Genomic DNA, 24,647 nt, shown 5'->3' with positions numbered 1-24,647 from the left:
AAAAATTTGCAGTCAAAATACCACTTAGATTTTTTAATTCTTTTGAATTTTGGCGCACTGAAAGCAGAGATTATAGAGTCATTGGTGCAAAAAGATGCATATTTAGACCATGCACCAGATACAGCTTTTACAAGTGTGAAAGTCTTACCGTTTTAAAATTTAAGGACGTTTTGTGCATAATTTTGACATTTTTTTACTCAAACGTCGATTTCTCAGAGTTCACTTTTGACAATATTGCGCGATTTTTGTGACAAGATAACTCGAAAAAATATGCAAGCAAAGGGTAAACCTTTTGCACTATCCTTTAGAGTACATCAAAGTCTAGGGAAGGTTTTTTCATTTTTTCAAAATATTTGTTTTAAAAAAAAATATACACCATTATGTGCAATTTTTAGCTTAATAGAGTGACAAAATGGCTATTTTCACATGTTTTTTTTCAATATTTCAAAAAAGAGCGAATTTCAAAAAATAAAAAACCTTCCCTAAGTTCATGTCTCTTCTTCATGAAAAGCTAACTGAATTTTTTTTTACTCGAACGGATTTTTTTCTAAGTTGTCACAAAAAATTGGGGTAAAAAGTGAATTTGTGTGATTTTTTCAAAAACTTGAGATTTTTGAACAAATCTGACGTCACCATGGGATTCCTTGACTCATTTCCTTTCCAAAAATGTATAGTTTTATATACTTTGGACATACAATTCAGAAATAATGAAGCTCGAAAAGGTCCATGTTCTCTCCCACTACTCTGCCCTTAAGGATAAATGATGATGATGATGAAATTTGACTGAAATCATGGCTTTAAGCTAGGGATTATATCATTGTATTTTCTGCATACAACTGAATAGGATATTAGGCACCAGAAACAAATTTGTTCGATCTTTGGATCGACCGTCGATGCTGCTTCAATGCTTGTTATTAATGAACTAACAACTAATTAATCACAATTATTGCTAAATTTATACTTTTCAATATCAATACAGGCAAAGATTTATACATTATCACAATTAATAAAGGTCAAGTAATTGATTACATAATTAATAAGGATCGACCAAGCATCAATGGTCGATCAAAAGATCGAACTAATTTCTTTCTATTGCCTTACTATGAACTGCCAGGTTGTATGTGTTCATCCATATCAAAATGATGCACTTGTCAGATGCTACAATGTACATGTGTCTCTTCTTACATAATAACTAGGAATAAATACCAGACTCCTCTCAAGTGGAGGTTACTTCAATGCATCCCCAATTCACATGGTTTATGAATATAGAAATGCAGAGAATATTCCATAACCATGAAACTTTGAAATGATTTGAAGTGACCTCCACTTGAGATAAGTCTGGTACTTATCCCAGCTTTTACATAAAAAAGAAATACAAGTACATGTACATGCGTATCTTTTTGATATGGATGTACACATATAACATGTGAAGTGGCTTGCAAACAGTCAGGTACAGGATGCAACAATGGCAAAACAGCTTTGCACTGCAAGATGATGATAATATCGCCCTCAACAGTCAGCATCCTACTAAGGGGCAGTTTATAGTCATCAAGGATTCATCACTATGCAGTAATCATGACCACATCTTTGGTCGAGTTTGTTATCAGCATCTTACTTGATTCCCATTTTTCCTAACAGCTCCTCTGTCAAATCTGGCAACAAGACACCGCTGATTTGTTCCTCTGTACAAACAAGAAACAAGAGAAAATAAAAATAAATTATGTGTAATGCATGTGCAACATGTGGCAACTTAACCATAGACGAAACCATACACTATAATTGAAGACTGAATTAAAAAGACTAGTTTGCGTCTGACGTCCTGTCAACCAGACCAATAATATGCTGTACTGCGCAGATCAGCAACCAATCACGCAAACTGGTCTTTTAAATTTGGTCTTCAATTATAAATATTTTTCCATGTGGGAATGCTCTAAAAATCCCAATAGAAAAAAAAGCAATAATAATAGCCCTGTACATCTTCCTTTTTAGCCTCAAAACCACTGTTTTAGGTCAAAATTGCACAACATGTTTTGTTTTAGGGCGTTTAAAAAAAATGTATCAATCTGTGGGACAAGGTTTTTGACAAGAACACACACACATAGTTTCACTGTGCTCAATAATTTTAATGATATTTACGACTTTTTTTAGATAGGACAATGTCATCAAGTGAGATTTTTGTGGTGGATTTTGGAAGAAAAAAAAACTGGACAAAAAAAATTAAATTTCCTCAATCCTGCGGGAATAACATGCAAAAAATCCAGTGGGGTGATTTTACTAATTGAATGCACTCATCAGGGGCTTTGAGATAAACAACTGAATTAATTAAAATGGCATAAAAACTTATAATATTTTCTTAAATGTTATTTTCTTTATTGCTTTTAAAATTCTTATCTTCCTCACACTTACTGCTGAAAAGCTGTGCTTCTTCTTTGAGATATTTTGACTTCAAATAAGCAGCAACATCCTGTACAGTCCACTTGGTGTAGTTGTTGACATCCAATCCATCTGTTAATGGTTTGTCTGTTGGTGTCTTGTCTGTCTTCTGCTGCACTTTGCTTGACGTTGATGGTGTCTTTGATGAGTGGTGGTTGTCATGGCTACGACTTGTTCTTGCTGGTGGTGACATTGTGTCAGCGACCTTGTAGAAGGTATTTATGGTGAATTAACCACTGGTGTAGTGTGTGTATTCATGCAAGTCTACTTTTTCCAACTTTGAAAAACAAAATAACAAAAGTACAGATTAGTAAAATATTTAATAAATTATAAGAAATACATACACAGTTTGATTGGTTCATAATCGGCAGGAATGGCAAAATTCTAAACTAACCAGCTTTAAGACTTGTCAAACTCTTAGGACAACCAATCATAGCCAGTGTCCGAAATAAGGAAAATATGGAGATTGTCCCGAGGACAACTAAAAGCAAAAATTCTGCTTGTCCTCAAAACATTTTGGTTATCCCCAAAATGTGTCATATTTTAGAGGTAAAATATAGTGGTTGTCCAGGGGATAAGTACATAGCTCAATATGGTTGTCCCCAGTGATTTTGGACAAGAAGACAAGAGGATTTAAGTGCTTATTTCGAACACTGATCATAGCCCTCAACAAACCCAGTCACTCAAACAACTACATGTAGGCCAATTAGGACGTCAACCCCCGATGTGATGCAGTAACCTGCTGAATAATCGGAGTACCCAGATCTAGAGATCCAGTGATGTATAGTTGGCCTGTCCGGTCTACATTCTGTGTGTTAAAGAAGTACTTTGTACAGACGAAAGTATGGGACTTTAATTAATATAGTGAGTAATTTGTGATGCTTGTATGATGACGAGATGTCACAAGATGATTCTTGAAATTGCTCGAGAAGTCTAACCAAGAATTATTTGCTCACCGATAGCTTCACATTCTACATGGCTCAAAATAAGCTAAGGTGTCATAAAAGTGTAACACACAATTATTTTTCCAGCTCTTTTCTTTTGGTCTCCAACCAGGTTTAAATTATAGTATGCACATATATCGTTCATAATACACTAAAAGAAAGATAAGTTATAGACCATTTACTTCACAAATTTAATTTTCTAGCCCTTGCGTGACGTTATATTTGACAGACACAATTTTGATGATTTTCTGCAATCAAATAAAAATTTATAAAGTATTACATAAGGTATTTTGTGGTTATTTAGGTGTAGGACCTACAGCAACTGATTGTGGAAAAAAATGTGTCCAAATATTACAATAAGGAGGATAAATTGTTATAAATAAAAAATGTGTGTCTGTCAAGCCATAACATACGCAAGATGTCTGTCAAATGTAACATACAGAATAATAATTTGGCAAAAACAGTAGTTCAAGATGGGAAATTGAATAAAGATCACATGCAGTTTATAAATCACATGTTTTAAAACACTTTTATAAACTCTAAACTATCATCATAATGTGAACATCAAGTGATTTTTAATTTTTAAAACAAATTGCGTATGTTACTTTTGACAGACACATACAAATCTTGCGTATGTTACTTATGCGTACAAATGTTTGACAGACAACACTTAACAATGGATTGTGTCATCAAAAAGCTTCTCCTCACAAAGTGATAGTGCCACAAAGCTAGGTGGAGCTAAATGCTATGTCATGTAGCATAATTAGCTGTATCACCCTAGTTTAGCAGGAATTACAGCACCGTCTTGCGTATGTTATATTTTGACAGACATTTCAAGAAAAATTTTAAATTGTTATATGTTCAAAAAGATGGCAGCCACTTACAAATTGATTATAATATGGAGAAATGAAGTTATTTACAATAGATTTACCCTTTAGTTTATGCTTCAAGTCTTTGTTTATAAAAAACTGAGGGACTTCAAAATCAATCAAAAGTTTGACAGACAATAGTAACATACGCAAGGCAAACTTTTAAATCCTTTTTTTGATCTGTTAACTTATAATTCATAATGCCTCTTTCTGGTTTTTTTATTGGTTTACTGCACCATTTTGGGAAACAGGTCACATGAATTTCTATAAGGATCCATAAAAAAATTAAAAGCTGTTGAAAAAAGGCGCCTCTTGGCATGTTACAAATAAAAGTGTAAAAATAGGCATTTTTACAGCTATTTTTTTTTTTTTTTATTATTTAGAGTGAAAGGATTTTACTTAAATTGTGTATGCTATGTCTTTACTACCTAAACTTGCCACTAAACTAGCAAATATTCCATTTCTATAATTATTATTTAAAAAAAAGATGTCAAAATATATGGCTATAATATGACACCTTAGCATATTTTGAGCCACATTGTACGCTAGAGACCACTGCATTCAAAATCTAGGCAGATTCACTGTCAAAGCATGACACTGTGTAAAGCAATGGAAGTTCAGTCAGAAGTAAACACAGCCGATCACGACAGGCGATTGCATCAAAAATGTTGCTAAAATTGCACTTCAGCAAAATTTTAGACTGTCCAAATTATAGACAAATTTTGCTCAAAAGATACAGTTGACTTAGTACGAGGAACCCATACCGTAGTAGCTCTAGATAGGGCAGCACCAATACGAAAATGTCATACCGATAAATGATGTGTCTGTTTTGCCCGTTATTTAAGTTTGTGTTGCGAACTACAGTTGACTCAGAAGAATAACTTTTTCCAAATTTCAACATCAACAGAATAAATAATAATAAACCTCTGGTGCAAAAAATTGCAAAGCACTCTGTCTCTAGCATCGAATGCATTAAACGCACAACTATAGTAGGTATTCCAATTGAATGAACGCAGCTTTCACCAGCTGCACTCGATCCAACCGCGATCGTATATCGCGTATTTCAAATTACAACACAAACGCACACAAGGATACGATGCTAACCAATCACGAGTGCGCCATTGGCATGGTTGGATTCACTTCCGCGTTACTCACAGGCAGTCGCACACGCTGGCGTACATCGCGCAGTGTATGCAAATAAACGTCACGCTATTGAAAGCTGCGTTCATTCAATTGGAATTCCCACCAGGTTTCATGTACGCCATGGGTCACTAGTCCTGGAGGCACAACAACGATATTGGAGCATGTGAAAACGAAATGCCCTTTTAATTGCTTGAATGGATAAATACAATTGATTGATTTGGATTGAAATTTAAAACAAATTTAATGATACTTACCGGTAAGCTTACTTCGAAAAATGCTAGTTATAGTGGCAGTCACTGAAATTTATTTGCACTAAAGAGCAAGCAACTTACCTCGGTTTAATCTCAGCAGGTTCTAGGAATACTGCTACATCTGGTTTGACCAAAGAAACTTGAATTTTCCAAGCTCCCGCTCTTCACCATGTTCACGTTCTCGTGAGTCAGGAACGATCGCAAATCAATCACGTTATCTGGTGTTGGGCAATATACAATCAGTAATACGTTCATTTCCGTTACCATGCGAAGCGATATTTAAGGGCGCATACCACCAATTCAGCGTCCCATTGAAACACACGTAAAGACGCCTAGGGGAAGACGCGTCTTTTCTTTGCTCGATTTGTGACCTTTTCGGCAACAAATTGAATATACAAGTAGGCCTACCACCAATCGATTGTAAATCGATGAAAATTTTAATATAGGCCTATGTACGGGTAGTTTTCCGATTAAATTTCAAGGTATGGGCGTTTAAACAGCGCCATCATCGTTTTCGAGCCATTCCTGAACCTGAAAACCCGTTCTGACCATTTTTCAATCCGGGGCCTACTTTTTTTCCAAATTTGTGTTATGCCACCTTTTTGGTGATCCAAGTTCATAGGTCTCAAACTTTTATATAGGCTATAACAAGTTTCTCTTTTTATTTGAAATGATATACTAAATGCAAACGGAACATAGGCCTAATGCAAATTTAATACCTCCAAATTAACCATTTCTACACGATAAAGAAAACATGAAGCTTTTAAGATCAAGGTGTGCATTCTCAAACTGTCTTATGAAGTGAAATAAAAAGGAATATGGCTTCTTATATGGTCGTACGTCGATCAATTTTGTCACTAGCTCCTGTAATTAGGAAGTTACTTTCCATGGATCAAAACAAACATGGGCATATATCTTTGCAAGAGTGTGTTCTTCTTAAAAAGTGCCACTGAATTAGTGAAGGAGGCCGATGATAGGAGATATTCATATGATAAAATCCCTAAAAGATTAACAGAAAAAGGAGAACATTGACATAATTTATATAACCTGCATGCTTCCTGGCATAATATGTGACATGATCTGATCCACTATAATAATCTGATCCAAAATAGGAAATTATGAAAATTGAATTACTACCATCTCTAAAAAGAGCCGTTCACTCAAGATTGCCCCTTGTCAACAGAAAATAAGCAGACCTCGCCTATCTGCTGATGCAACTGCAGAGAGTTTGCAACAAAGTAGGTTGTCCGTCACCGCTTTTTATTATATATTATCCTGCCTATTTTTTGAAAGATCATATGATATGTTGGTAACGTCAGTAGGCCTATGGGATGGAAATTGCCTTCGTTTCTCTGATTACATTGATGTATTTGCGAGAGATGAGTAAGAACTAGACCAAGCATCTCAAATGTATGCCATGGAGATCAGTGCTGAAAAGACCAAGCTGATGACTAAGAATCACAATGGCATCCAAGAGGTGATTGAGAAAATGGACAGAGGCTAGGAGCAGTGCCAAGTTTCAAATATCTTGGTTCAATCATCTCAGATGAAGAACCTTCATTGAAGGTTCGAAACCAGAGAGTGTATCCAGAATAGTACAAGCAACAACTGCACAAAGTTGAAGCCAATTTGGGACGATAAGAACATGTCTCCTGAATCCAAACTCAGGCAGCTTTTTATGCTCCCTCGTCAATCATGTGCATCTTCCTGTATGCAATGCATTCTCTTCTCTTCTCTTCTCCTCTCTCTCTCTCTTCTCTTCTCTTCTCTCTCTTCTCTCTCTTCTCTTCTCTTCTCTTCTCTCTCTTCTCTCTCTTCTCTTCTCTTCTCTTCTCTTCTCTTCTCTTCTCTTCTCTTCTCTTCTCTTCTCTTCTCTTCTCTTCTTCTCTTCTCTCTTCTCTTCTCTTCTCTTCTCTTCTCTTCTCTTCTCTTCTCTTCTCTTCTCTTCTCTTCTCTTCTCTTCTCTCTCCTCTCCTCTCCTCTCCTCTCCTCTCCTCTCCTCTCCTCTCCTCTCCTCTCCTCTCCTCTCCTCTCCTCTCCTCTCCTCTCTCTTCTCTTCTCTTCTCTCTCTCTTCATCTTTCTTCTCCTCCTCTTCTATCTTTCTTCTCTCTCTTCTCTCTCCTCTCTCTCCTCTTCTCTCCTCTCCTCTCCTCTCCCTCCTCTCCCCTACCCTCCCTCTCCTCTCCTCCTCTCTCCCTCCCCTCCTCCTCGCCTCCTTCGCCTCGCCTCGCCTCGCCTCGCTTCGCCTCGCCTCGCTTCGCTTCTCTGCGCGGGAGACTTGAGCCTTGAGGGAAAAGAATCAAAGCCGTGGAGATGATATGTTAGCGCAAGATTTTGAACATTTCATAAGGACCATGTCGCCAAATTGAAGAAATTCTCCCCATCGTAGCAAAGATAAAGCGCCTATATAATAGGATCTTAATGAATTAGTTTATTGTCCCCGGAAAGCGCAATCTATACCTCTTTCCTAGGCTCCCCTCTCCCCCACCAATATAACCTCCTTTTCCTCCCCGCTTCCCCTCACATTCCTCTCCCCTACACAATATTCCGCTCCAATCGCGAGCTCTCCACTCCCCCTCCTTCATTTCCCAGTCCCAATAATCTCTACGCTGTTTCTCGTTCTCCCTCCCCTTACCCCCACACAGACACTCTTTCCCCTCTCCCTTCTCTCTCTCTTCTCATTTCTTTCGAGTAATAAATAACTTGAATAAAAGTCAACTTGCCTATATTGAAAATCATATAGCTTTCTATCTATCCTCTTGCATGCTATGTGCACATGAATAGAGTAGTGTATAATCACTCGAGTGTCTATTCTTTTGTCATCTCGGTGGAAATATTTCAATGATCTATATTTTTCACAGGGAAATAAGCCTAGGATTATTTCTGAAACTATATCACGTTTTCAAAGGTAGATTGACTTGTTGGACTTCTCTGCTCGTGGATATTCCAAACTTCTTTTATATACTTTGATCAAGGTAACTTCAAACCTGATTTCCTGCGGTCATACGATTATGTAACATAAACTGAAACGAAAACCGAAACGGCTTTCTACAAGTTTTAAGTTTCTAACAAAGGGTATAGACAAAGGTATTGGTAATGATGCCAGTCAAGAGCTTAGGCAGGATAATAGGAAACCACGTGATCAAAACCAATACCGTATACCACGGGGTAGATGCACACAGGCACGATCAAGCCTGTTGACCCGCATCATCAAAGTCATCTCCATACAAAAAAAGTGTCACATTATGATTTCTGACTTGAATTCTACACAAAATTTTGGTCTCGAAAACACATTATTGCAACTTCTACTTTTGACAGTCAAACCGGGGTCAGATCTCAAACCCTGTCAAAATGATGAATGTCAAACACAACTTCAACCATTGTCATCAACAATGCACCTGAATACCTGTATTACTTTTCACAAAGTTGCCACAATAGGCTTTATTTGCACCAAAAGTAAATACACCCAATGTGAGTTGTTAGTTTCACCTGCGATTTAGTTCTTACAGGTGAAAAAATCTTCAATACGAAATGTCAAAATTTTCAATTGATCGTCGGCTTTTCATCCCACCTACATACACTTTAAGTATAAATCATCAGATTTATAAAGTTTACTTCAAGTACTGTTAAATATCAAAAATATCAATTTTTAATGATTTGCCATAAAATGTGTATTAAATTGCGAATTTCAAAAAATCAAAATTATTTGATATCAGAATGACATTCTTCGTATTCAGAATGCAATTCGATATGTCTGATGTGCTCTGATGTCCCAAAATAAATACTGTCCAAACGTTCATACCCCAGCCCTTAAAGATGTCATTTTTGTTGACTTATACACACAGTGTACTATGTTGTGTATCCGTACGTGAATTGAGTGAAAGGTGTTTTTGTTCACGGAGTGAACCTCTAATTCCACTTCCACTTGCATCTATTATGCACAGTTTATCCCTTACATACATGTACCATGTACCATGTGTCTTGAATAGCTATTGTAGCCCACAACCCTGTGGTTAAGAGACTAGGAAATAATTCCTAATATATCATACCCTCGTTTGTATGTCTTTTTCTAATCCTGCCAACACATGACAAGGACTATTTAGCCCATTTAATCTTGCAATGAGATTACGCAAGATTATAACAGGCTTTACTGATTGGTGTGCAATTGTTTACTAAGTGATAAGGCTAGCATATATGAAAAATACACTGGATATTTTACTACAGCCAATTTACTGCCAAAGGCCGGGGCCACTGTGAGCCGGGCCAAATAAAACTTAGTTCCTATTCTTGAACATGATTTAAGCAGTAACCTTCATGATTCATAGAATTTGAATGCATATCTACCCAGTAATGTTTGCCTATATTTTCTGTCAATAACTGCAACCCTATATAATGACAAATTTGGACATTTAATTATCTCATCTTCCCCTGATTTATGAAAGTATAGGCCTATGATAGTTGTCCATGTTACGCTGCAGTGTATGAGTAGGCATCTTATCAAGATCATGAAGATCAAGATAGTGATAGTGATCATGACATAACATGCTTATTTTACGAAGGCCTTATGGTATAATCGAATATTATGGTGATTTGTTTTAAGGATGAAACGACTGGCTAATTTGGTCTCGTCACCACCTTGAATTTGAAAATGGCCGCGATATTCAATACACTTTTGCATATATCTCACCATGTAACATAAAAGCCTAAAAATGATGGCAATGCCAATGTTATGATGGCGAGGATCCCAAATTCATGCAATGGAGGTGAATTGACACATGCGTTATGTTATGTAATTGCTCATTTCTCCGCAATCAGTCAACCGATTCCAGTAAAATTGACGTATAAGATGCAGAATAAGATGGGCTACACGCTGATATTTAGAATATTCTGATATTCTATAGGATTCTGATGTATATTTCTCGACTTATGTCAAAATTCATTCGCACGGTAATTTTTTTCTGGGACACCCTAGTATCATATTCATATTTTGACTAAATCTGTTTAAGTTAAGCACAATAGAATGATTTGAGAATGAGTGCGTTATATCTGCAAAACAAACCCTGTAAAGAAAAGTTACAGATCACCAGTTTCACCTTCAACTTTGCACTTGAATCTTTTGTTCTGGAGCTGCATGTGGGTGTGATGTGGTCTTCTTTGGAGAACAAATCCAATCAATCGCATTCTGCTGTACGTGTATACGTATTCTATATAGTTATATAATTTGGTACGCATTGGCAACCAAACAGGAAAAAGGAACATCATTAAATTTCTACAAGTTTTTGTGTGCGGTGAAGCAGGTAAAATTTTCATTAAGTTATATTTGATCTCCAAAATGAGCGATGTTTTAATCATTTATGGGCCAATATGAGACCAAATACACAGGCGCATACTAGATTTGTTCTCCGAAAAAGTGATTTATTACACCCACAACATGGCAGTGTAGGCCCCTTTGCATAGATCTAGAAATTCCGAAATTTCGCATTTTAAAGGAGTGTTTCGTGATCCTAGCATCATCTTTTTATGACATTTTTCAGTACATATCCACGAAAAAAGCCTATTCCTAAAATTTCAGTTGATTCCGATTTTGCGTTTGCGAGTTATGCATGATTATCATGTGTATTACACTGCTCCCTAGACAAATGCGTTGTAATTTCGTTCTGGTGCACCAGAACGAAATTCAAATTTCACGATATCTTTGCAAAACGAATTAATCTGCAAGAAATATTTTGTACATAAACATTATGTAGCCAGAGGTTTCCAGTGATATAAAAATCTCAACTTTTTTTTGAGAAAAGTGGGGGGGATGAGGCTGTGGATCACGAAATGCCCCTTTAATGCTAATGGGTCATTATATTCATATAATTATATACAGCATCTGTCACAGAAGACACAAAGAAGACACAGGCCCGGATGACATTAAATAATATGAAAACCATAACATATACAGGGTGTTCCAATAAAAGGGCACGTATACGTATGGTGTTGATATCTTCAAAATAGTTTTTAGACATTAGACATGAAATTTCAAGTCATTGCATGTTTAATGTATGAAATGTTCTAAACAGATTTATGTACGTAGCTCATTAATCATTATTTATCTGAGAAGTGAAAGTGATTTTAAGTTCACCTTGTCAATCCAAGATTTGGAGAGCTATGAGGTCACACCCCCCCCCCCCCACATATAACCGATGAGTCAAGGACACACAAATCCATTTCTAACTTCTAACACACATACACATGTCCTGCAATCATACTGCAGTTACTGTCCGTTTTCCTATACACAATACACAGTACAGTGCTCTCACCATTGACGCGTGACCCCTACAAATGATGTATGTTGGGAGAATGGACACTTGCCTAGTTAACATCACTGTGTGAAAAATAACCAGTCAATATTTTATTTATTCTCCAAAACTTCTAGCAAATATATTTCTCTAACATGACCTAAAATTACAGCTAGGTTAGATGTTCAGAAATGGTCGCACTTTTGTAAAATATGAGTGAGGGCAAGGCATAGCTAGCCAACTCCCCGTGATAATTGAATGGAGATTTGACCAAAAATATTGGTATCGGACCGCTCACTTCTGAAGGATGCCACAAAAAAACGGTAAAAGCTACATTTAAATTATTCTAAATAGGTTCTAGAAAATAAAGTTTTGTAACATGTCCTAAATTTTTAGCTAATTTAGATGTTTGGAGAGGGTCGCACTTTTGTGTTTTAGGAAGGATATGTAAACGACAGATAACACCAAAAATATGAAGAAATTATTTCCAAACCGTGTTAAGTCAACAATCATTATGTTGCTCATTTTGAAGAATGCTGGTTAACAAAAAGCAGGTCTTTGTCTCATTTCGTGAACAAAAGTACACATACCATTGTTTCCTTTCGTTTCCTTTATAATCGGTTACCCAACTGAAGCTATAAATACCAGCTTTATTGCGATGTCGCACATTGAAAACAGACACTTGTTCACAACCAGAGAAGATCTGATTTAATCAGTTGAGCTGCTTCAATGAGTGTTATCTTGGTTTAATAGCTTTTAATGGGGTTTAATCCTGCAAAGGTCGAGATGAGTTCTACTGTAGACATGACTGCATCATGAATCAAAAAATTGATCCAATTGTGACCTTACATCTATACATTGTATACTCCTCACCTAGGGGACCTTTTGCGGTCTTCTGAATATAGTAATTTCACCAAGGACGTCCTCAGTTATTGTATGTTCACATTTCTTGTATTTTCCCCCTGTGTATCCTAATTTGGATGTATATACAAATTAATTACAAGCACACATACACCCCACACTACCCCCACACATCAGTGCAAGGATTGTGCCAGCTAAAGGCTGGCTATTTGTCTCGGAGAGTGGCTTTATGGACATAAAAGTTTATAGAGTACTAGTATTGGTTTGAATTATTTTGAGGAATTTTTATGGTGAAAATGTACTACTATGCGATTTATAAGGAAAAGAAAGTATGTTTTGCCGTTTCAACGAATAAAAGCGAGTAGAATTTTGAAAGTTAAGTTTGAAGGAAATGTGACGTAAATGACTCTTAAGGAATATATAGTAAGAAAAAAATGTTATATAAAATACATAAAAAGCAATCGTGGTATCTGTTGGGAGCCCACATTTGTGACCGTCCAAGACGAATCCAGTTTAAAGTCACAATTGTTGAGTTTCTTAGATTGTCAATCAGTGGAAATCTCGATAAATAAATCTGGATAAATATCACTTGTCATCTCATGCTCGTCAAATAAATTTTGCTCTTGAAATTCCTTTGCTTTTTGTTGATTTATGAAGGCTTTATTGGTCACTATCTCTGAATAAGCACTGGTGTCTTTACACTGGGTTTGCGGTGGATGGTCACATTTTTGGAAAGCCTGTAATAATAAATTGATAATGAATGATGTAATTATGGCATTGACAAATGTTACCAGTTATATTCATGTTTCCTTGTTCTATTCTGACAGTCTTGAAAATTTGTTTGTTTGTTTACCCTGGTTGGTCCGTGAGGGACACATATGCTAATCCATGGGAAATCCATGGGAAATCCATGGAGCGTTCCAAGCTCATACATGTACAAAAAATGCACAAGCCTGGATTTACTTGTCTATCCATTTATTTTACTTTGCAGATCTACATGGTATGTCCTTCTAAATATTGAATCCTGCTGTTAGTTCTTCAGTACTCCATTTGACCAACACCAAACCCACCATGGCTTCTGAAGCAGTGAAAGATTTCTTCAAACGACTCCCCGTTATGTTTTTGGTGGTCGTATTTGGCACTGGATCATGGGTCGCAATTAACGGAATGTGGGTAGAGCTCCCTCTATTGGTAGCATTAGGCATACCCGAAGGATTCAACTTGGCTTCGCAGCTCGTCATTATTATCCAAGTCGCGAACATAGGACCTCTGACTTTCACACTAGCTAATTGGTGGGCACCTAAGGGTTTAAAGATAGAAGTACAGACTATCTGCTTAGTAATGGTAATTGGCATCGCATCCACTTTGATGATGGTGTTTTTTTTGGGATGTGACTTCTGTATGGAATATTGGCAATAATATTCGCAGCACCGCTTTGTTATGCCTTGCATTCTTCTTATCCATCGTGGACTGCACATCATCAGTAGCCTTTACACCTTTTATGGCACGTTTCAAACACATGTACCTCACATGGTATTTTGTCGGCGAAGGATTCAGCGCGCTTTTACCAAGTTTGGTGGCGCTTGGGCAAGGTGTTGGCGGTGATATATGTGTAGCCGATAACACCTACAAAGAAGTACGTGAAATTGGCAATGAAATTTATGTAGTGAATTGCACTTCATGGATGAGGCAGGCTAAACCAGCCAATTTTCCACCAGAGGATTTCTTCTGGTTTTTATTTTGCATGATGTCGTGCAGCGCCATAGCGTTTGTGTTGCTCAACGTTCTTCCCATAGCAAAAAGAGAGTACATCCGAGCGGAATTGGTGCAAGGCATCAAGAGCAGTAATTCTGGATCGGGCGTCGAGAATCACGGCATGCAAGAACGGAGCAAAGGTATGACAGGGAATCATGGTACGATAGATAACATCAGTGATACACCGCAGAACGAAGTTGTAAGCAGTCAGGAAGAAGAGTTGATCCCTACTCCAAGTGGACTTTCAAAGTTACAATACGCTTACTTGTTCATTATTCTTGGATTTGTGAATGCCCTTAGCAATGGGATACTACCATCCATACAGAGTTTCTCAGCCGGAGCATACGGTTTGAACACATATCTTCTAGCAGCGACACTAGCCAATGTGGCAAACCCTGTGGCGTGTTTCATTGTTATGGCTGCCCCTAGTATGAGTCGCCTGTTAGTCGGTGTGATGACATTTCTTGGAACCTTCGCTGGGAGCTACTGCTTGGCAACTGCTGCCATGAGTCCAACTCCACCTCTTCAGCAAGAGATGACTGGCTCTGTTTTAATAGTAAGTGTTTTAAAGATTCAAATGTGGTGTATATGCATGTAAGCAAGCAAAATCAGTGGAAGTAATGGTTGTATCACACTGTTAGTGTTAGTAATAGCCAGTGGCGTAGCCGGGGGCGCTCATTATTGCCGTCATCTTAGGCCGTCGGTACATGACTTGTGGATAAAAATAAATTAGGGTTAGTAATAGACAATTTTGTATACATTGCTTGTTTTAGGGTTGTACATGTTGCTCAAATCTGTGATGTGACTCTAACCTTTTTGCCTGTTAACGCTGGCACATGGAAGGATATCGATATATACGAGAGTCATTCAAAAGGCTATGCACCACCACCATCATAATCTCAGTTACTAGTAATTTAGTAGCTCTTTTCCATGAATGTAACCTAGGGTCTTACCTAACTTGTGAGAAAATTTTGTTTTAAAATATTTTTCCATTTTTTTTTTTAAAATGCTAGAGTGAACAATAGCCCACGAGGAGTGCCACAGGTCAAGAACAAGGCACCTAGGGACTATGAAAGACAAATCACATGGGCCAATCAGTGGTTCACACCAGCTCAGGAACAGCAAGACTGAAGGGGTACAGTAAAGCATCAGGCGTGTGAAATAAGATGCTTATGCACTCTGCTCTTGAAGGATGGTGCGCCGCTCAGATATGTCTCTAACTACTCCATCCGGTAGGCTATTCCAAACGAGAACTGCATTGTGGATGCTGCCAGTAGATTTGGTTCTAGAATGAGCATGGTAAGGAATAGACAAGCTGGAGCGGGTAGCTCTTCTGACTACAAAAGGCTTTGGTAGCAGTGCCTTCAGATCTGGTTTGCACAGGCTAGTGTGCAAATATTTGGTAGAGGACTGTTGCTGCAGCCACTTGACGTCTTTGATGGAGAGATGTGATGTTTAGCTCTGTACTTGCTTCCTCTTCGCTCACGCCTATGATTCGAAGGGCCTTCCTCTGGAAGGAGGTTTAGTAGTCCTAGAGTGGTGGCGCTGGCGCTCAGCGAAGACAGTGAGGCGTATTCCATCACGCTGTGAACTTGAGCCTTGTAAACAGTTGCTCTGTCTCTGCCATCAAGGTTATCTGCAACTCTCCTCAGAGCGCACAGCTTTTGTTCTGCTCTGGAGGAGACGTTAGAATTGTGGTTTGTCTATGTCAGCTTGCTCTCGATTATGACTCCCAGGATCTCAAGCTCCTCCTTCTCAGCCAGTTTGGTGGTACCAAGCAGAAGATCTAGCTTGGTTCAAACAGAAGATCTAGCTTGGTTGGATTCCTCTTTCTTGATATTGTCATTGCCTTCCATCTGTCTGCCCAGATCTTCATTTTCTCCGGGTCTCTGTTCAGGCTAGCAGTAATGGCGTCAGAGTTATCTAAACAGGGTGGAATCGTCTGCGTAGAAGTAGAGTTGGTTTTCACACTCATCGCCGAGACAGAGAACAAAAGTGGGCCCAATATTGACCCCTGGGGAACTGATGCATTGATGGAGGAAGTACCTGATGCATGATGACTGGCCAGATAAGACAACTTTGATCGAACGATCTGTGAGGTAGCTCCTGATCCAGGTGAGCAGCTTGCCGAATGCTTAACTTCTTACTGCAACTATAATGGGCCGCAATATATCTCTAACCGCATAGTCCGAGGCAAGGTTCATTATTGTTACGGGTAGGGTCTTGTGGTTAGGGTTAGGTCTTGGGATTAGATTTAGGGTGAGGGTGAGGGTTAGGGTTAGGGTAAAGCTATGATTTCTCCGTGTTACAAAATTTAAATTCCGTGTTACAAATTGGACGATTTCCGTGATTTTCCGTTTTCCCACATTGAAGCACTGAAAAATTAAAACAAATATGTTTTAAAAGTGTATTCTGTCTTACCTTCTACTGTAGTTCCATAGTATGGCCAGAATTTTGTATCGGAGGCCTACAATTAATGCTAGAATGGATTGTTTAATGGTTGATTACTGCTAAATAATCACCTTTCTTTGTTTTATTTTGCAAATCAACGCAAAAGTAAGACATTTTGCAAGCTACTGTTCCTTGCATACGACTGCGTTGTATACAGAGAAGCTCAAAACGAGTTTGATTTCAAGTGCCTCCAAGAGGACTTAAACACACTGGTCTCCTGGGAAAAAGACTGGCAAATGCACTTCAATCCCCCCAAAATGCTTGGGAGTCAATCTTGCAGCAGACTGACAGTCACCCATATCTGGGAGTTTTCATAACCAGCAACCTCACTTGGAACAAACATCTTGACAACATCAACGTCACAGCAACAGCAAGTAGGACCCTTGGCTTCATTTCAAGATGTTTATACCAATGCCCACAACATATTAATAAAGAGACAGCATTTAAACCCTGGTTCGACCACTCACCGATTATTCATCAAGTGTGTGGGATCCATACACCCAAGTTTTTGTCAATAAGTTGGAGGGTGTACATCTGTATCTGTATCTGTAGCAATACTGCCCAACGCTTCAGGTGAAGCCAAACGAACAGGAATGGTTGTGCACATGCGGAATGCTATTTATTGTAGTTGCTTTAGGTGGTTGGTTGCTTGATTCTTAAATTCTTTGGAGTCTTGTATGATGTGGTAGGGTAGTTTGTTCCAGTCTTGTACTGTCCTTGGCCAGAACGAGTACTTGTAGCAGTCCTTATTTGCTGTTATGATTCGATATGAGTTCTGATGAGAGTGCCTAGAAGGACGTAGGACCGGCAGAAGGAGGTCGTCGACCGGCAGGGGCAGGAGACCCTCTCTAGCCCTGTGGTGGTTAACCTATTGTAGGCACCGGAGTTTCGCGCGATTTAAAACGGCAAAATGCGCTGGCCACTTTTCAAAATGCGCGAAAATGCGCCAAAAAATAGGTCAAAATGCGCTAAAATGCGCGATCCCCTGTTTTCAATGCAAAACACGAAAAAAACATCGGTAAAACAATGTGGCATGTCAATCAATTACGAACGACTTCCGGTTCATTTCCAGTTTCTGGAAAAAATAAAAAATAAAGATGGCGACCATCACAAATCGTCGATCGAAATGTCGAAAGCAAGGGCAAATTTCCCCACATTATGCTTGGTTTAATGATCGTTATTTGTATTTTGATGTACATAAGTGAAGTTAGAACCAATATTGCGTGAATTTTCTTGTAAATGCTGCCGATTTGGGGCATAAAATCGTAAGTTTTAACTTTAAGCTTATCGATGGGTCAAAATCGTGAACATTCTCAATGGAACCCAAAATGCGCTTTGGACACCCAAATGCGCGAAAATGTGCGCTTTTGCGCGAACCGCGCGAAACTCCGGTGCCTAACCTATTGGCTGTTCTACGATCTTTTAGAGAACACCAATCCAGCTCCTTCAGCATGTTAGTGACACTACTAGTTCTTTTGTGGTCATTCATAACAAAGCGCGCTGCGCGGCGCTGCACCATCTCAATTTTGTTACATAGATCTTTTTGGTGGGGGTCCCACACTGAGCTGGCATATTCAATGTAGGGACGCACAAGTGACATGTAGGAATTTTGTTTGATTTGTTTGGTGCAAGAGTATAAGTTCCTTCTAATAAATCCGAATTGTCTGTTTGCAGATGAAGTATGGGGTTGATGTGATTAGACCATGAAAGATTGATGGTAATATCAATATCTAGGTAGGGATGGCATTTTGTCTCTTATAAAATGCTTTCTCCCAGTTTGTAATCAAACGTTTTAGTGGAACGTGCATGGGTGATCCTCATGACGAAACATTTTTGGATGTTGAAATGTAGTTGCCAATCATTCTGCCATTTGACAAGTGTGTTCAGGTCATCCTGGAGTTGATCATGGTCATGATTGTGAACTATTTACCTATAGATAACACAATCATCGGCAAAGAGCCGGACTTCAGACTGTATGTTTTGTGGTAAGTCATTGATGTATATGAGGAATAGCAAAGGTCCTAGCACCGTGCCCTGAGGAACTGACACATCTGTCCAAGCCGAGTGTTCACCCCCGACAACGACCCTCTGTTTACGGTGGTTAAGGAAGTTTGCTATCTATGTGTGGATGTCGTTGCGAATGCCATAGTGTTGTAATTTAAGGAGAAGGCGATTGCGTGGTACTGTATCAAATGCCTTGCTATTAAAAATCCATACTTACAAGATCAATTTGCTGTCTGTTATTTAGTGAAAGGGCCAGGTCAAGGGTTGTTAATAATAGTTGTGATTCACATGAGTGGTTGCTTCTGAGGAGAGGTGCTCAGGTTTGCCTAAAGGACTACAAAAGCAGGTCAAAAGGCAGTGTCACAGCAATGCTGGAGAAATTGAAATGGGAATCGTTAGCATCAAGAAGACAATCAAAGCGTCTCACCATTTTCCACAAGGCAATTCACGGTCACCTATCCCTACCAGAAAGGCACTTGCTTGGAAAGCATGCAATAGCATGGACAAGATCTGGAAGAGTAATCTGCCAAGAGACCTAAAGATCAAGTTAGTTACCACTACTGTAGAATCTGTACTAACATACGGTGCTGAAACGTGGACAATAACATCCAAAATGACAAGAGCTTTGGATGGCTGATATACCCGTCTTTTGCGAAAGGTACTGGATGTCTCATGCCAAACAAACACCGCCAATAAAGTACTGTATGGAAAACTGTTGCCAATCTAGAAGTTTGAAGTTTGCAGGGCGCTGTGCAAGGAGCGAGGATGAAGCAGCATCAATTGTTCTTATGTGGCAGCCCAAACACGGAAAGCGAGCAAGAGGCCAAGAAGGATTACTAGTATATCAAGATGTTGTCAGATGTTAAAAACACAATTATTCAATAAACTTTGGGAAGGCTGGGTAAACATTGTCACGTAATCCTTGTATAACCCTTTATATATTTTATGTTAATACATTTCGTTCCCTGTCCTATTTATATGCCTTTAGGAATAAATTGTTATACCATTGAATATTCATTGTTGTTTGTGTTATATTATTTTTTTTGCCGGTTCCATTTAGTTCCAAATTGGGACATGTGTAAACATTACAAATATCCAAAAAAAATCAGGTTTGAAAAAACAACAACCCCAATTTCATATTATAAGATCGTACATTATGTCTTTAAGGTCATATGTCTTTCGCGTGGGGGTGTGTGTGTGTGGGGGGGGGGCGTGTGTGTGTGTGTGTGTGTGTGTGGGGGGTGTAATCGTATGGATTTAATCTGGAATAGCCCAATCTAGAAATTGAACTAGAAGAAAATACTTAGAATCTTGAAGTCTTTCACATTATGTCGAAATGAAATGTTATTCAGTACGGCAAGTACATGTAGGCTTGTGCCAAAGAAAGGTTAAGGTGATGACAGATGTGAAAGGTATAACATCATGATCATATTTAAACTTCTGGATAAAAACTGTTTCTATAATCCTTTCTTTCTGTCACAGGTACTAGCCTGGATCTGTGTATCCGGAATATTCTCTTATACAAAAGCCACCATTGGATGGATTTTACGGAACCAACCTGACAACCGGGTTCTCCTTATATGGTTTGGGGGCGTCACTCAGCTTGGATCACTGGTCGGTGCTGTAATCATGTTCCCATTGGTCAATACTTTATACTTATTTGAAGGGTACTATGAGGATGCGTGCGCTGATTATGCCGACAATATGTATGTGAGCTGTGATGGGGTTATGCCAACTACAGTTACGGCCTAAACTATAGACGAATCCAATTTCACGCATTCCTACACCTCAGTGGCAGCCATGACTGGGTCCCCGCTGAGTATATCTCACCAAAAATATGAAATGATGCGTCCTTGGCGGGAATTTTAAACTGCATTCCATCACCCGTGTTACATGCAGACAAAAGAATGATGAACGTTTACAACACAATACAATATAACATCGATTTTTTAAGCCGGGGTGCGCCGGGGACCCACTAATGGCCGACCAAATCCTGACCACGACTTGGCTCGTTGGATTCGTCTATACAGTGAATGTGCAGTACAATATAATAATTTAATAGTATACCGGTAAAATTTACCACACATTATCCTTTATCATTATCTGCAGGATCCATGTATCAAACACATAAATCCACACTTTGGGCCATTTTACGTATGTAATTATGTAAACAATATTAAAAAATAGGCGCCCACCCAAAATGACTTTGTTAAGCACCCTGGGCAGTTATTGGATCGAATACAGTACATGCTCGTATTTTTTTTTTGGGGGGCTTTGGGGCGCCAGCCCCAGGGGGTAAAAGCAGGGGGCGGCGGAAGAAGAAGGGCGGCAAAAACGATGGGGGGCGGCAAAAAGAATTAGTAAATACAAAAGGGCGGAAAAATTTGATAAAGCTCAAAAAATTTTGCTGCTTTTAGGGCGCTAGCGCCTGAAACCCTTTATTTTTTATTTTATTTTATTTTTTTGCTCTTCACTTTTTCAAACGACCGAGAAAAAAATTGGGTCAACCTTTTCGGGCTGTTGAGGAAGGGGCGGCAAAATTGAATTTTCTTCAGCCCCCTGGGGTTGGGGCGGCCACGGTACGCCACTGCAGTAGGCCTATGTATTTTAAGGGCAGGCGTGTATGCAGAACTTCACTGAGAAACCGAGGGGGGATTTCTTGGTGAGCTAAGAAAGGATCATGAAACGTGTAAATATAATACATTGAAGCTTAAGTGGAAGAAATTCGCACATCAAAAAATGTAGGTGGGTATGTTCCCCCGCGATTTTGAGGTAGTGGGTCTTTGGGAGCTGACGGCGTACCGGTAAAACAATTAAAATGGGGACTTTTGAAGCTGCAATCAAGGGTCTTTCTTGCTCTTTTGGTTGAAAATCGCCTGAAAAAAACAGAAATATGAGGAATGAGCAATTTGAGGTCTTTTAGAGCTGAAATTATCAAAATTAAGGGTCTTTCGGAGCTCTATTTAGGTCAAACATAGGGAGTCTTTCGGAGCTGCGAAATCCAAAAAGGGGGGGGGAATTTCCGGGGGAACATACCCGTATGGTCATTTGTGTTAAGTGCCACCCCCGGGACTATGTCTATCCAAGGTAAACCTCTGTTTACCACAATCTCAGTCCAAAGTCCTGATGACTATGTTTTCACTATCCTAGCTGCTAAGCTAGTGCTTTCCAAATGGTCTTCTATGTTGACCGTAAGCTCCTCTCTCGGAGATCTCTTGTGCAAGCTCCACTTGACAGACAGATAACACACTATGTTAGTCCAGCAAAATACCACAGTTCGTTGATTGAGATATTTCAGTCTGCCCTTCTTTGAGTCGACAAACAATGAAGCACACTACCGCCTTATTTTGTTATCTCAAACAAACACACACAAGAACCGCGAACCGAAGTTTGAAGACTTCACACAATAATGGTAACTTTTGTACCAACAATAATCTTAACTATTAATGGGATATTACAGTATTTCTAAAAATATCTCATTGCATCACCACAAGCCAATCAGACTCAACCTGTATACATCATTTCTAAATATAGCACATTACCTCAACACAAACCAATCAGATTTCATTAGTGTGTGCAGGCGGCATAGGACACGCAACACGTGACGTACGAGGCTGGCGAAGATTCAGGGCTGACAGCCCTATAAAATTTCAAAATACACGGTTAGCAAGTACAAATGGAAAATTAACATACTTATAGTGGGGGTACTTTGTCGTACCCCGACGGTTTTGAAGTAAGATAATTTTGCTTTGACACCACATAACAAATTTATAATTGTTCGTGAAGATTTCATGATTATGTGTTAATCCAATGGCGACGTCAAAATTGCCGATATCGCATCCACCATCATCTGAGTGTGTGTAGATGGTTACTGTAATAGCGCCACCGCGTAATGTTCTAAGCATCTGGGGCACTCATGATCATTCTAGTAATATCCAAAAAAATTAATGTTTCCAGAAATTTACACATTTAACTAGATATGAATTACTTGTTCACTTTAATCATTAGCATCTAGTAAAAGCACACTAGACTGCATACTAATTGCATGATTTTGGGAAAGGGGTAGGTCACAATTGACATTTTGTTTGAGTAGCCAACACTGTAACCTCTTTCTTGTACTATAGATGAGTTGACCTCAATGTTTATCATCAAAGGCAAGGGACAGGTATATTGATATGCTTGAGCAAACTGCATACAACTACTACACTGTTCAAAGGGGGGAGGGTAAAGGATTTTTTTGTACCTTATATACCTGTACAAAGAAGCTGTTTGTGCCAAAGGGCATATCCAAGCAATGCAAAGCAGTAGAACAGATACAATAAAAAGTTAGAAGTTTAGTAACATGTAATAATGTTCTAAAGTTAGTACAAGGTGTTATATATGTTTCACATTCAATTGACCCAAAGGTTCTTTAGCTCAATTAATTAATTAAAGCATATAATAATCAGGTAATTATTACACTTTAAAGACCCCTCTTTATGTGATGTACTTTTCTTGAAAGCTGATCATTATCAGTACTCTATTTTTTAGTAATTACTTCAACAGTACTATGTATTAAAGATCATTTGTTTTATTTTTTATTTTTATACATTCAATAAAACGGTGATAAGGGAAATGGCAATGTGTTAATTTTAATCATTTTAATAGCGCTGTAAAGTGTCATTAATTAGAGCCAGTTAAGTGGAGGAATATGCAAAAGAAGCACCTCCTTTGCACCCCCAGAACTAAAGCAAAGACGACCCAAAACATAATCAGGATTTTCCCAAAAATATGAACTGGCCCAAAGGGGGACTTTCCAAAATAGCCGCCAAATGCAGGTAATCACTATATATGAATACTATTTCTGAACCAAAATAACATTTTTAGCTTAATTAAAGAGCCCAGCATAAAGTCAAGTTGATATAAAGAAAAAAAAACCAGTCCCATGTCATGTATTTTCAAAATGGCGTCCAAAATGACCACCAAATACTGAAAAAAGACTATAAGTTATCTATATCGGGACTTTTCTGAACCAAACTATAACTTTTTGACTTAATTTAGGGCCTGCCGCCTAATATACTTCTCAAGATAAGGTAAAGGTAAAACACATCCCAGCTATCAGTGTACTTCTGTGATGGCACCTAAAATGGCCGCCGAAATTGGCACAATACTAAAAATGACTTTAAAATTCTCAATGATGCTTATTCAGTCAAGTCATCATAAAGCTTTCGGATGGTGCATCCACATACGGAAACTGGACTCTCTAGCAAAATGCGGGACAGACCTGGGGGTAATATTATTTTTTTTAAATACCAGTTTGAAAACGGCTTCCGACAAAGCATGAAAATCAGAAGGCTACCCTTAACGCCGACTTGTGGCTAAAAAGGTTACCCTTTTTTTGCAAAAGCTTAAAATTGATTTCCTTATCGCGGCCCGCGCGGCCGGGCCACGGGCTGAAAAGCTTTCCCTTTTCGGCGTTTTTCTGCTCGAGGATTTCAAGTTTGATTTGAGGCGTCCTATTCTGCATGTGGATGAGTTCCGTCAAAAGCAAAATCTTTTTAGAGGTATTTGGGCCTTTTCTGTGGACTTGTATAAAGCACCGCAAAAAGGAAAGCACATTATTTTGTTTGATACATAAATATATGTAAAACTGTAGGTACATGAACGTGGAT

General features: G+C 38.6%; 2 protein-coding genes across 2 annotated transcripts in view; one reads left to right on the top strand and one right to left on the bottom strand.

The window, feature by feature from the left end:
- LOC140136229 (deoxynucleoside triphosphate triphosphohydrolase SAMHD1-like) overlaps positions 1 to 5,843 on the bottom strand; it is a 35,513-nt gene extending 29,670 nt beyond the window's left edge. The window contains exons 1-3 of the mRNA XM_072157951.1: positions 5,722 to 5,843; positions 2,407 to 2,710; positions 1,616 to 1,682 (exon numbers count right to left, since the gene is read on the bottom strand). Coding sequence (XP_072014052.1) covers positions 1,616 to 1,682; positions 2,407 to 2,626 — 287 coding nt within the window. The 5' untranslated portion in view covers positions 2,627 to 2,710; positions 5,722 to 5,843. The remainder of the gene's footprint in view (positions 1 to 1,615; positions 1,683 to 2,406; positions 2,711 to 5,721) is intronic.
- Positions 5,844 to 10,799: 4,956 nt separating this feature from the next.
- Positions 10,800 to 21,259, top strand: LOC140136228 (solute carrier family 52, riboflavin transporter, member 3-A-like). Its single transcript, XM_072157950.1, is given in 4 exon segments — positions 10,800 to 10,938; positions 13,778 to 14,163; positions 14,165 to 15,097; positions 20,479 to 21,259. Coding segments are annotated over 3 exon segments (1,509 nt in total). The 5' UTR covers positions 10,800 to 10,938; positions 13,778 to 13,857; the 3' UTR covers positions 20,749 to 21,259.
- The last annotated feature ends 3,388 nt before the right edge of the window (positions 21,260 to 24,647 follow it).

Source organism: Amphiura filiformis, chromosome 16 (assembly GCF_039555335.1).
Source record: "Amphiura filiformis chromosome 16, Afil_fr2py, whole genome shotgun sequence".
Lineage (NCBI taxonomy): Eukaryota > Metazoa > Echinodermata > Ophiuroidea > Amphilepidida > Amphiuridae > Amphiura > Amphiura filiformis.
Note: the sequence above shows the minus strand (reverse complement) of the source record. Positions and strands in the feature narration are given on the sequence as shown.